The 11,418-nt window shown below is 35.3% G+C and overlaps 2 protein-coding genes across 2 annotated transcripts; one reads left to right on the plus strand and one right to left on the minus strand.

Moving 5' to 3' along the window:
* Positions 1–5,495: 5,495 nt before the first annotated feature.
* On the minus strand, positions 5,496–8,687 carry LOC142180748 (uncharacterized). The gene is made up of 4 exons (XM_075252814.1): positions 8,037–8,687; positions 7,818–7,953; positions 6,223–7,704; positions 5,496–5,953 (listed from the first exon to the last, which is right to left on the minus strand). Exons 1-4 carry the CDS (start codon positions 8,685–8,687, stop codon positions 5,496–5,498), a joined length of 2,727 nt encoding a protein of 908 aa, XP_075108915.1.
* A 590-nt stretch (positions 8,688–9,277) lies between these two features.
* LOC107819943 (cuscuta receptor 1-like) lies at positions 9,278–11,130 on the plus strand. Its single transcript, XM_075253458.1, has one exon. The coding sequence runs from the start codon at positions 9,563–9,565 to the stop codon at positions 10,277–10,279; it is 717 nt and encodes a 238-aa protein (XP_075109559.1). The 5' UTR covers positions 9,278–9,562; the 3' UTR covers positions 10,280–11,130.
* The last annotated feature ends 288 nt before the right edge of the window (positions 11,131–11,418 follow it).

Genomic DNA, 11,418 nt, shown 5'->3' on the forward strand with positions numbered 1-11,418 from the left:
AACTATTACTTCGCCAATGTATATTATTATTATGCAATTTACCAGGCATATTGACCCACGAAAGAATCTCGCCTTTTAATAAATCAAAACAATAATAATATATACAGCTAATAATAATTATATCAAGATTAAGAGTATAAGTACATTTAATGGCTAGAGAGTTTATTTTATTAAGTCAGTATAAAATACTTATCTCTACCTGGTCCGTTCAATACATACAAAATGTACTAGCACAAGAAGTTGAAATTAAACCATTCTCATAATCAAGATTAATTATATTTAATCTTGTGCTACAATCATTCCTGATGGTTTGTCCAATTTCATCATTAGATTGTGAACTCAAACTTTATACTTATAAGAACCGATGATTTAATCTTTCGTGTATAAGCTAAACTCTATACACTAAATCATCTACTATATAAGCAAAGGACACAGACTATTATATGATCTATTTAAAGCTTTATTAAAACTGAATAAACAATTATTTCATAATAAATACTATATCTAAACCAAATTCATGGTTAATAGTATATATCCCAACAATAGTTGCTCTGAGTAATTTGGAATTTTTGAATCTCCAGAATAACAAATTTGAGGGTTTTGTGACTACCAATGGTACCTCAGGTAACAACACTTTAGTTATTCACCCCATAAAGGCATAAAAATAAAATAAAAAGAATATATATTAGAATTAGTTTTTAGCATTTAACCTCTTTTTATGTTATGACTTCTGTTGTTCAAAAACTGATTTGCAGAGAAGAGATCATTTCTATACCAGAAATAAGTGATGGTACATGTTTTTGTAAGTTTTAGTAGGTGTTTGGACATATATTTCAATTTTGTTTTTTAGAATTTGGAATTTCACGAAGATGAAGTTGTATTTGGTTAAATTTTTTGCAATGTATTTGAATGTACTTTTTTCCAAAATCTTGAAATATGATTTATACTCCACAATTTGTAAGAACTATCAAATTACCCCGGCATGACTATCCTACCCGATACAAACAATTAAACCTCCATAATGCTTAATTGCACTCTCATTCTTTATTAAAAAAGATGGTGAAAGTTGATGAAACTGATTTTTCTAAAGATTGAAGAAAACTTGATAATCACAATACAATTTTGTTGGCGAAGGTTTCTTCATCTATTACCTTGATCTTCTGTTTTAACTAAGTTATAGTTTCTCTCAACTTTAGGCAGTAACAGAGAGAAGTGAGTGCTTAATGGTTAGCTTGGTATTTAATTCTAGTGGGTAGATGTGGTCCTTTTCTAAATTCCAAAAAGTTGGGGGTAAATTTTTAAAAATTAAAAGTTCCCAAGTTGTAGATTTTCAGTGAAAAACTGGTTCAAAGCACTTTTTCAAATTTGAAAATCCATTTTCAAGTTGAATTTGAAATATAGTAAAATTGTCATAACCAAACATTGTTTTGAAAAAAATATTTATGTCCAAACAGGCCCTTAGACGTTTGGACATAAATTGTGTGAAAATTTCAAAAAGGTAGTATTTGAAGTTAAGAGCCCGTTTGGCCAAGCTTCTAGGAGGCCAAAAGTATTTTTTTTGGTCAAAAAGTGCTACTTTGGAAATTTGAAGTATTTGGTCAAGATATAGAAGTACTTTTGAGTAGCAGCAGCAAAAAAAGTTAATTCAAATTTTGGGATAAGCTACAAATTCTAGCTTCTTAAAAAGCAGAAACAGAAGAAAAAAATTAATTTTAAGATAAAAATATCCTTACCATAAATTCATATTTGTTAAATTATCCCTCGTTAATTTAACCTTTTTCTTTACCTTTTTAATTTCTACTGTCCCTTTCTTCTCTTTTTTATTCTTATTGTTTTCTTATTCTCTTTCTTCCTATTCGTCTTTGGAATACTCTCCCCATTATAAATAGATCTCTTCTTTTATCTCCTATTAGTAATCATCGGATTCAAGCACTCTCTTCCTAAGATATAATTTTTTTTTCTTTTATAGTATACAAAAATATGATATCTAGTTTATGTTTTTATTTTATTTGCGTGCATGCATATATTATTATTTACAGAATGCAATACTGCCTAATTTGTTATTTTCTCAAGAATAAGTAATGATTTTCATACATCTAAAGCACATATGTCCTACCAATGTTATTTCTTTGGTATCTATATTTTATTTTAAGTGAAAATTTTAATATATATTTTATACTTTAATTAAATAAAAAAAATTACTTAAATTCTTTTATAATAAATATTTCAATTTATTTCTCTATTTTAAATAGTTCTAATTGTAAGCTAACGTTTATTGTTCTTTTTCGTAATTAGATACGTAAAAGTACTTTTTAGAAAGATTGAATTTATTAAATATTACAAAAGTACTTCTCAAATCTCCAAAAGTACTTTTTCAAAGCATTTTGTAAACAAAGACATTTTTCAAAATAAATAATTTGTGGCAGCTTAGCCAAATAGGGTCTAAGTTGAAAAAAGGCGTTTTAGAAATTAAAGTATCCATTCAAAACAAAACTTTTGGGAGAGGACTCAAAACGAAAAAAGAATAAGAAAAGGTTCAGAGCCCTTAAGTACATGTCTAAATCTCTTGCATAACTGAAGTTTTTTAAAGAAAAATAAAAGAAAATACCTAATTTCGGACAATCAGTAAGATTCTGAAAATATTTCTTTGTAAAAAAGATAAAGAATTCTGCAAAACTATATCACAAAAAAGTATTGTCGCTTTTACAAGAAAAGTATATGTTAACCATAAAAAAGGAAAAAGAAAAAGGAAAAAACTTCATCTTGGACTAATTAAACTAAAAGGGTCGAAACATAAATTGGAAAATTTGATGAAACCTTAAGCCATCCTAGAGATAGAATACAAATTTGAGATAAATGAATATTGAAATATAGACTAGATTTACTTTATAGGATTAAAAATCTTAACGACCTTCCTGTAACACAAAAGATCTATTCAATGTAACAAAAAGATACGATTTACATTTGCACTGCTTAACACGTAGCAAAAGAATGAGTTTTCTGCGGAAATTAAAGCGTGGAGATTCTAATTCCAACTCGACCAACATCTTACAATCCCTAAAATCATTCTCATCTCTGAGTCCCTTGCTTATGTTTATAGTAATCTCACAACTCCGGCCATCACTTACGGTAAGCTATATCTTAAAAATACTCTCTACCTTAGTACGTATCACCTCTTTTCTTTTTTAAATTTGTTGTTTTTTCTTTGACTATGATATAAGCATTAACAAATCTGAGCTCATTGGAGGAATCTTCTTTAAATAAGAACTTTCTCTCAAGCATTGGACAAATGACTTCTCTTAAAGTACTGAGTTTGGCTTCTGGTGGCAATTATGGCACCCTCCCCAATCAAGGTAGCGTGCGTGATTTCCTCTTGTTTTTATGCTAATGCCAACATTCCCATGTTTTGATTAGCTCATATAGATATAAAAAAGAAAATATATACTCTGTTCTCTAACATATCCTTAATTTAGAAATTTATTTTAGCTAAATGTCATTCTGAAACCTTTTTATTACTATACATATAGGTTGGTGTGAACTCAAATACATTCAAGAGCTGGATTTTGGCAACAGTTATTTTGAGGGAACACTTCCTTCATGTCTTGGAAACTTGACATCACTTCGTTGGCTGAGACTCACTGATAACTACTTCACTGGAAATATAGACTCATATCCTTTTTAGAGGAGACTCTATTGGAATAAGAACATAAAAATGTATAAAATTTCTTCTCTGTATATTTTATTAAAAGACTGTACATCTATATATACAAAGCAAAAGGAATAGAATCTGATATTCACGCCTACAAGTGTCCTACCTCTATTGCTTAGCTCATAACTAACTAAAAGAATTCAAAGAATTTTACAAATAAATTATTTCTATGCAAACAGTATCACTGATTTTATCTGAATAGGAGAGCTTCTAGATATAGCTGATCGTGCTTGGTCACGTGTGCATCATGTGCAAAGAATCAATGGACCAGATTAAATCATTGTAATAACACTTGATGAATGACCCTGATTAACTTGATCCACTAGAGATAAAATGGTCTGATCTCCTTTGTTTGTATCGACATTTTGTTTCAAATCCTCATTCTTCACTTCATCTGTAGACTTCGTGAAGCTGGTTCCAACAATCCCCCTCAAGTTGGAGGGGGGCAAAGTCACACCCAACTTGCCAATGATGGAACGATAAACTGGCCCCGACAAAGGTTTGGTAAAAACATCAGCGAGCTGGGTACGGGAAGGCGCATAAGAGAGAGAGATGATCCCGGCAAGAAATTGTTGTCGGACGAAATGGCAATCAAGTTCCATGTGCTTGGTTCGCTCGTGGAAAACTAGATTCTTTGTGATATGGATAGCCGTCTGGCTATCGGAGTGAAGTGTGACTGGCAGAGAGGGAGAAATTGCGAGATCGGCAAACAAACGAACCAACCAGGTAACCTCTGCTACAACTCTCCTCATAGATCGATATTCTGCCTCAGTAGAGGATAAAGAAAATGAAGTTTGCTTCTTTGATTTCCATGAAACAGGTGAACCCCCAAAACTGATATAGAAACCACTGATGGATCGACGAGACATAAGGCAGGTTCCCCAATCAGAATCACAAAAGGCGATGAGGCGGAGACATTGATCAGAATTCATAAAAAGGCCCAAACTTGGTTCAGCTAGGAGATATCTTAGACAGTGAAAAACGACATCAAGGTGCGACTGACGAGGAGCTTGCATGTATTGACTTAGATGTTGAACCGCAAAAGACAAGTCTGGGCGAGTGTGAGTAAGAAAATTCAACTTTCCCAAGAGGCGGTGATAAAAAGTGGGATCAGGTATCAAGTCTTCTTCATCGGCTCGTAATTTTCTAGTAGAATCAAGTGGTGAGGGGGCTGGTTTTAACTCAAAACAGGCAAATTCATCTAGTAAGTCCAAAGTATAACATTTTTGTGTTAAGATTAAACCATGTTGTTCACGTATGATTTCCATACCTAAAAAATAGAGTGCCTGCCCGAGGTCCTTGATCTTAAACTCAGTATTAAGAAACTCTTTAAGGTGAATCTGCTCAATAGGATCATCCCCTGTAACTAAGATATCGTCTACATAGACAGCTAGTATAGTGATCTTCCCTTCTGATTTTTTGAAGAACAATGAATAGTCATTGACCGAGTGAGAATATCCTTTGAAATTCAAGGTCGCTGTAAGCCGGGCATACCATTGCCTTGAAGCTTGCCGCAGTCCATAAAGGGATTTCTTTAGGAGACACACATAGTTGGGAGAAGGTGGTGTCATTCCAGGTGGGAATTTCATAAATACTTCTTCCTGCAATTCACCATGTAAGAAAGCATTATTCATGTCTAACTGAAAAACATCCCATCCTTTTTTGACTGCCATAGCAAGGATGCACCTAATGGTTGTCATCTTTACTACTGGGGAAAAAGTCTCTGTGAAGTTAATCCCTTCCCTTTGTATGTCCCCTCGAATGACCAACCGAGCTTTAAATCTTTCTAATGATCCATCGATTTGTATTTGACCTTGTAAACCCATTTACATGGTAATGCTCTTTTCCCTGTAGGCAAAGGTACAATATCCCAGGTCTTGTTTAACTCAAGGGCCTCAAATTCCTTAGCCATTGCCTCTTGCCAACCAGGGTGAAGGGCTGCTTGAGAATAGGATGTAGGTTCAATGATATAAGACATAGAGTTAAGCATAGACTGGTTTGTGAGAGAGAGCGCAGAAAAGGGAAGAATAGTTAATAAAATTGGAGTAGAAAAACATGATGCAGTCAAGTTAGTAAGAAAGACAGAATTGCAAACATAATCCTGTAGATAGGCAGGAGTTTTGTGTGTTCTGGAAGATTTCCTAATTTCTTGAATGCTAGGGACAATTGGTTGAGAGTGTGAGGATTGATTGGGTGAATGCATAAGAGAGAAATCAGTATTGGTAGGAAAGATTGGTGAATTATCTGTAGGAGAACAAGGCTGAAAATGCTGTGAGACTGGACTGTTAGGTGTACTGACTATGGGATAAGAAGACTGAGGTGTAGGTGAATGTGCTACCACAGGACAATCTGAAGGTTAGATTCCCTAGGGAAGACAACCTGTTTATTTGTGTTAAGAGGAAAAGGGAAAATAGATTCATGAAATTTGACATCCCTAGACACAAAAATCTTCATGGTTAGGAGATTTAACGGTTTATACCCCTTTTTTCCAATAGGATATCCTAGGAAAATACAAGGGACAGCCTTTGGGTCAAGTTTGGTTCTGTGTGGTGATGAAGTACAATCATAGACTAAACAACCAAAAACTTTAATGGAATGATAAGAAGGAGGCATACCAAACAAAAGTTCATAAGGAGTTTTAAACTTAAGAACCTTGGAAGGAAATCTATTTATGAGATATGTAGCTGTGAGTAGACATTCTTCCCAGTAAGAAATAGGGAGTTTGGACTGAAACAATAGGGCCCTGCAAGTTTCTAGAAGGTGCATATGTTTCCTCTCAACAATACCATTTTGTTGAGGAGAGTAAACACAACTAGTTTGATATATTATCCCCTTAGAAGCAAGAAAAAATGAGGACTCCATACTCCCTCCAAGCTCTAGGGCATTGTCTGATCTTATTACCTTAACTTTCCTGTCAAATTGCCTTTTAACCATAGCTAAAAATTGCTTTAGGACAGTGAATGCATTGGATTTTGTACTAAGTAAATAGGTCCAAGTCCCTTTACTGTAATCATCAACTATGGTCAAAAAGTATCTATAACCATCATGAGTAGGCTTTTTATAGGGTCCCCAAATATCTATGTGAATTAGCTCAAAGATATCTTTTGTGGACATTGAACTGGACGGGAAAGGTAATTTAACTTGTCTTGCTCTTGCACAAATGTCACAATGATCAAGTAAAGTAGATGAAGATGAACAATAGATAGTAGAAATATTTTTCATATTGATAAGGGGTAAATGCCCCAAACGATTGTGCCAAAGAGTTACATCACTTGAGATATCTGCTGAACAAGAAACTGAAAATAAACATTGATTACTAGTCCTACTACAACTTGAACTAGATGGACAGAAGTCCTTCATTCTATATAAAGATTGACTGCTAGACCTATTGTAACTTGAAAGAAATGGACTAGAGTCCTTGATTCTGCTTAATAGACTGGCACTAGGCTTGATAGAGTGAAGTAAATATATCCCCTTCCTTAGTTTACCAAGAACCACTGGCCTCTTCATTGAAGGGGCCTGCAAAATTGCACCAAAAGCAGAGAAAATGAGGAGAGAATCAGCTTGCTGACAGAATCTATGAACTGACAATATGTTATACCTGAAACTAGGAAGAAACAACACATTTTTCATAATAAAATTTGACATGATGTACACACTTCCAGCCTGAGTGACTCTGACTCTTTGTGAATTAGGAAGGTTAACATAAACAGGTTTAGGAAGTGTTTTCACATTGAATAAAAGACTAAAATCACATGTCATGTGTTCAGAGTCACCAGAATGTAAGATCCACATAACAAAATTTAAAGTATTATAGAAAGGATGTTTAGGTATACCAGCATAGTTGGCAGTGACATTGACCTCAGAATTCATATCTCCCTGAGATCCAGACTTAACCTGTTGTAGAAGTTGACACAAGTTATTGTACTGTTCTTGAGTGATGGCCCTTTCTGTGGCATTAAAAGTCTGATTTCCACCATCTTCAGCTGCGAGAGCTGCATTAGCATGTGTACCAGCACTTTGAAACCTCTTGTTTTTGGTAAATTTGAAATAAGCCGGAAAACCAATTATCCTATAACATTTTTCAGCAGTGGTCCTGGCTTCTTACAATATGAGCATATAAGATTGTTTTTCTTTCCTTCATAGTTTCCCTTTTTCTTAGAACTTCCAAGCTTCTGACCTCCATATTGTTGTCTTGCAGCCATGAAAGCAGATTCAACAGGGTGTGAGCCATATGTATCTCCCTTTGTTTTTCATATTGAATTAATAGGGAGTAAGCATGATTGATGCTAGGCAGAGGTGAAGCCATCAGAATATTGCTTTTTACACCTGAATAGGCCTCATTCAGCCCCATGAGGAACTGGATGAGTCTGCCATCTTGATGAGATTTCAGAGATCTACTCTTCCCTCCACAAGAGCAATCACAACTACAGTGAACACAGGTATCTAAGCTGTCAAGCTCATCCCAAATTCTTTTCACTTTTGTATAATAACCAGCTATGTCTGAACTTCCTTGAACTGTGTCACTAAGCTCCTTTTGCAGCTGATAAAGCAAAGCTCCATTGCTTTGCCCAAATCTGTCCTCAAGCTCCTTCCAAATTTCTCTTGCTGTTTTGGAGTAGAGGACACTTTCAGCAATTTCCTTGGAAAGTGAATTAAGAAGCCATGATATCACCATGTCATTACAACGGCTCCAAAGTTTGGGGGAAGTTGTAGATACTGCAGGGACTGATATGGTTCCATCTATGAACCCCAATTTGTTCTTAGATGATAGAGCTATGAGAACAGCCCTGCGCCATCCTCCATAACTCCTTCCATCAAAAATATAATTGACAAGAATCATCCCCGGGGAATCAGATGGATGAAGGTAAAATGGGTGTGAAGAGTCATGAGTGAGAGTGATCTGAGGTGGGGTTTGAACACTGGATGCAGTGTCGTCCACTACTCCAGGTGAAAGAGTTTGATTATCAACAGCCATTGAAGAGTTTCAACTTAAGCTTTAGAGGAGGAGGAGGGGAAGAAGAAGAAGAAGAAGAAGTAGATCGAGTACCTTACTGCTCTGATACCATATTGGAATAAGAACTGAAAAATGTATAAAATTTCTTCTCTGTATATTTCATTGAAAGACTGTACATCTATATATACAAAGCAAAAGGAATAAAATCTGTTATTCACACCTACAGGTGTCCTACCTCTATTGCTTAGCTCATAACTAACTAAAAGAATCCAAAGAATTTTACAAATAAATTATTTCTATGCAAACAGTATCACTGATTTTATCTGAATAGGGGAGCTCCTAGATATAGCTGACTGTGCTTGGTCACGTGTGCAGCATGTGCAAAGAATCAATGGACCAGATTAAATCATTGTAATAACACTTGATGAATGACCCTGATTAACTTGACCCACTAGAGATAAAATGGTCTGATCTCCTTTGTTTGTATCGACATTTTGTTTCAAATTCTCATTCTTCACTTCATCTGTAGACTTCGTGAAGCTGGTTCCAACATAGTCGGGCCGTCTGTTTGTTCCCTTTTCTTTGCTAAGTGGGGCTTTCAAGCTAAAGAGGCGGGTGGTTAGTTTTTTTAATCAGAGAAGGCTGGTTGAAGTAAAAGCAGAGAGAATTGGTTAAGTCGGATAAATGGGTCAAGTTATCTGACTTACCCAAGTACTCACATCACTTGAGTACTTGGATATTTCAGTTAACCAATTTGAAGTTCCACTGTCATTCAAACAGTTTGCCATCCATTCAAAACTGACATACTTAGATGTTGTCTCTAATACAATAACTACAGACACCGAATTTCAGAATTGGATCCCAAATTTTCAGTTGCAGCGTTTTGCTATTCTGGGATGTATAAACCTTCAGAAATTCCTTCTTTCCTTCACTACCAGTATGACTTAAGAATTCTTGCTATTGATAGAAATCAATTGCCAGGAAACTTTCCAACTTGGTTGTTAGAGAATAACACCAGACTTGGAGGACTTTGTGCTAGAGATAATGCTTTAATTGGACCGTTGGAGTTGCCATCAACTTCTCTTCCCCATCTACATACTATTGATGTTTCTAATAACAAACTAAATGGACATATTTCAACAAACGTAAGTTCAGCCTTCCCAAACCTTACTATTCTGAACATGTCACAAAATTTGTTGGAAGGCCCTATAAATTCCAAGGTTAGCGGCATTCATTTACGAATTCTAGACCTATCTCAAAATTTCTTGTCGGGAGGAGTTCCTAGTGATCTGACTAGTTCTCCAACATTGTTCTACCTTCGGCTGTCAAACAACAGGTTGAAAGGGCAAATATTTTTGAAGGATTTCAGATCAGGTACACTATCTTTTTTGTATTTGAATGGCAATAACTTTGAGGGACCACTACCTAGTAACATTTTTCTTAGAGCCTTTATTGTACTGGATGCTAGCAACAATAATTTCTCTGGAGAGATTCCAAAATGGATTAGAGATAATTCAAGAATCTTACAACTTGATTTTTCCAAAAATCAACTTGAAGGCTCGATTCCAGTTGAAATTTGCAATTTGAAGAGCATTAAGGTCTTAGCTATGTAGAAAATAGACTTTCAGGCACTATTCCTTCTTGTGTGAGTAGTTTTCCCCTTGAACACATCCATCTACACAAAAATCAATTGGATGGTGGACTTGAATATGCACTTTCCAACATTTCTTCTCTGATTACATTAGATCTTGGCTACAATAGTTTTACAGGAAGTATCCCACACACCATAGGCTCGCTTTCCAATCTGAAATTCCTTCTCCTCAACCATAACCAATTGGAAGGAAATATCCCAGCTCAGATTTGTTTGTTGAACAAGTTGTCCATCATGAATTTGTCTTTTAATAAGATTTATAGTCCACTCCTTCATTGTTTGGGTAACTTAAAACAAGCGGAAAATGATGAAAAAACAATTAGGAGTTTCTATTTTGAGACGTCTTCCAAGCAATAGTGGATACGGTTCTTGTCCTGGATAAGTTCGACAAGGCACTACCACATTACTCATGGACTACCAAGTGACTTCAATTACATCGATGTGGACACTCGGGTGCGATTTTCAACAAAAAGAAACTCATATAATTATAAAGGAAGCATTCTAAAATACATGTCAGGTATTGATCTATCAAGTAATAGATTAACTGGTGAAATTCCCATTGAGCTGGGGAATTTGAGCAAAATACATGCGTTGAATCTATCACACAACCATCTCATTGGAAGAATTCCAGAAAGTTTCTCATACTTACATGAAGTTGAGAGTTTAGATCTTTCCTACAACAGCTTGAATGAGAGTATTCCCTGTTGGTCTACTTGAGCTACATCCTTTGGCGGTGTTCAGCGTGGCATACAATAACTTATCTAGTAGAGTACCAGACTTTAAAGGTCAATTCGGAACATTCGACAAAAGCAGCTATGAGGGGAATCCATTCTATGGAAAGTTTCTACGTCGGCTTTGGCATGTCTTATGGAGCAATCTTGCTGGGATTAGCTGCAGCACTCTGCTTCAATCCTTATTGGAGAAGAGCATGGTTTAGGCTTGTTGGGGCATTGATGCTCACTTCTTACAATTTTCTCTTAGACAATGTTGTTAGCCCTTTCAAGAATTGTTGGTGAAGGAACCTTGGTAATTGTTATTCTACATCATTTTCTATGTTGCTACTTTCTTTATCATCCTCAACGAATGGATATATTTCAGATA

Source organism: Nicotiana tabacum, chromosome 5 (assembly GCF_000715075.1).
Source record: "Nicotiana tabacum cultivar K326 chromosome 5, ASM71507v2, whole genome shotgun sequence".
In the NCBI taxonomy this organism is placed as follows: domain Eukaryota; kingdom Viridiplantae; phylum Streptophyta; class Magnoliopsida; order Solanales; family Solanaceae; genus Nicotiana; species Nicotiana tabacum.

Coding starts and splice junctions, on each gene's coding strand:
- LOC142180748 (XM_075252814.1), bottom strand. CDS start 8,687: ATGGCTGTTGATAATCAAACTCTTTCACCTGGAGTAGTGGACGACACT. Junction 7,705..7,817: donor CAATCTTATATGCTCATATT/GTAAGAAGCCAG, acceptor ATGCTAATGCAG/CTCTCGCAGCTGAAGATGGT. Junction 5,954..6,222: donor TGACCCAAAGGCTGTCCCTT/GTATTTTCCTAG, acceptor GTTCTCCTACAG/ATAATTCACCAATCTTTCCT.
- LOC107819943 (XM_075253458.1), top strand. CDS start 9,563: ATGTATAAACCTTCAGAAATTCCTTCTTTCCTTCACTACCAGTATGAC.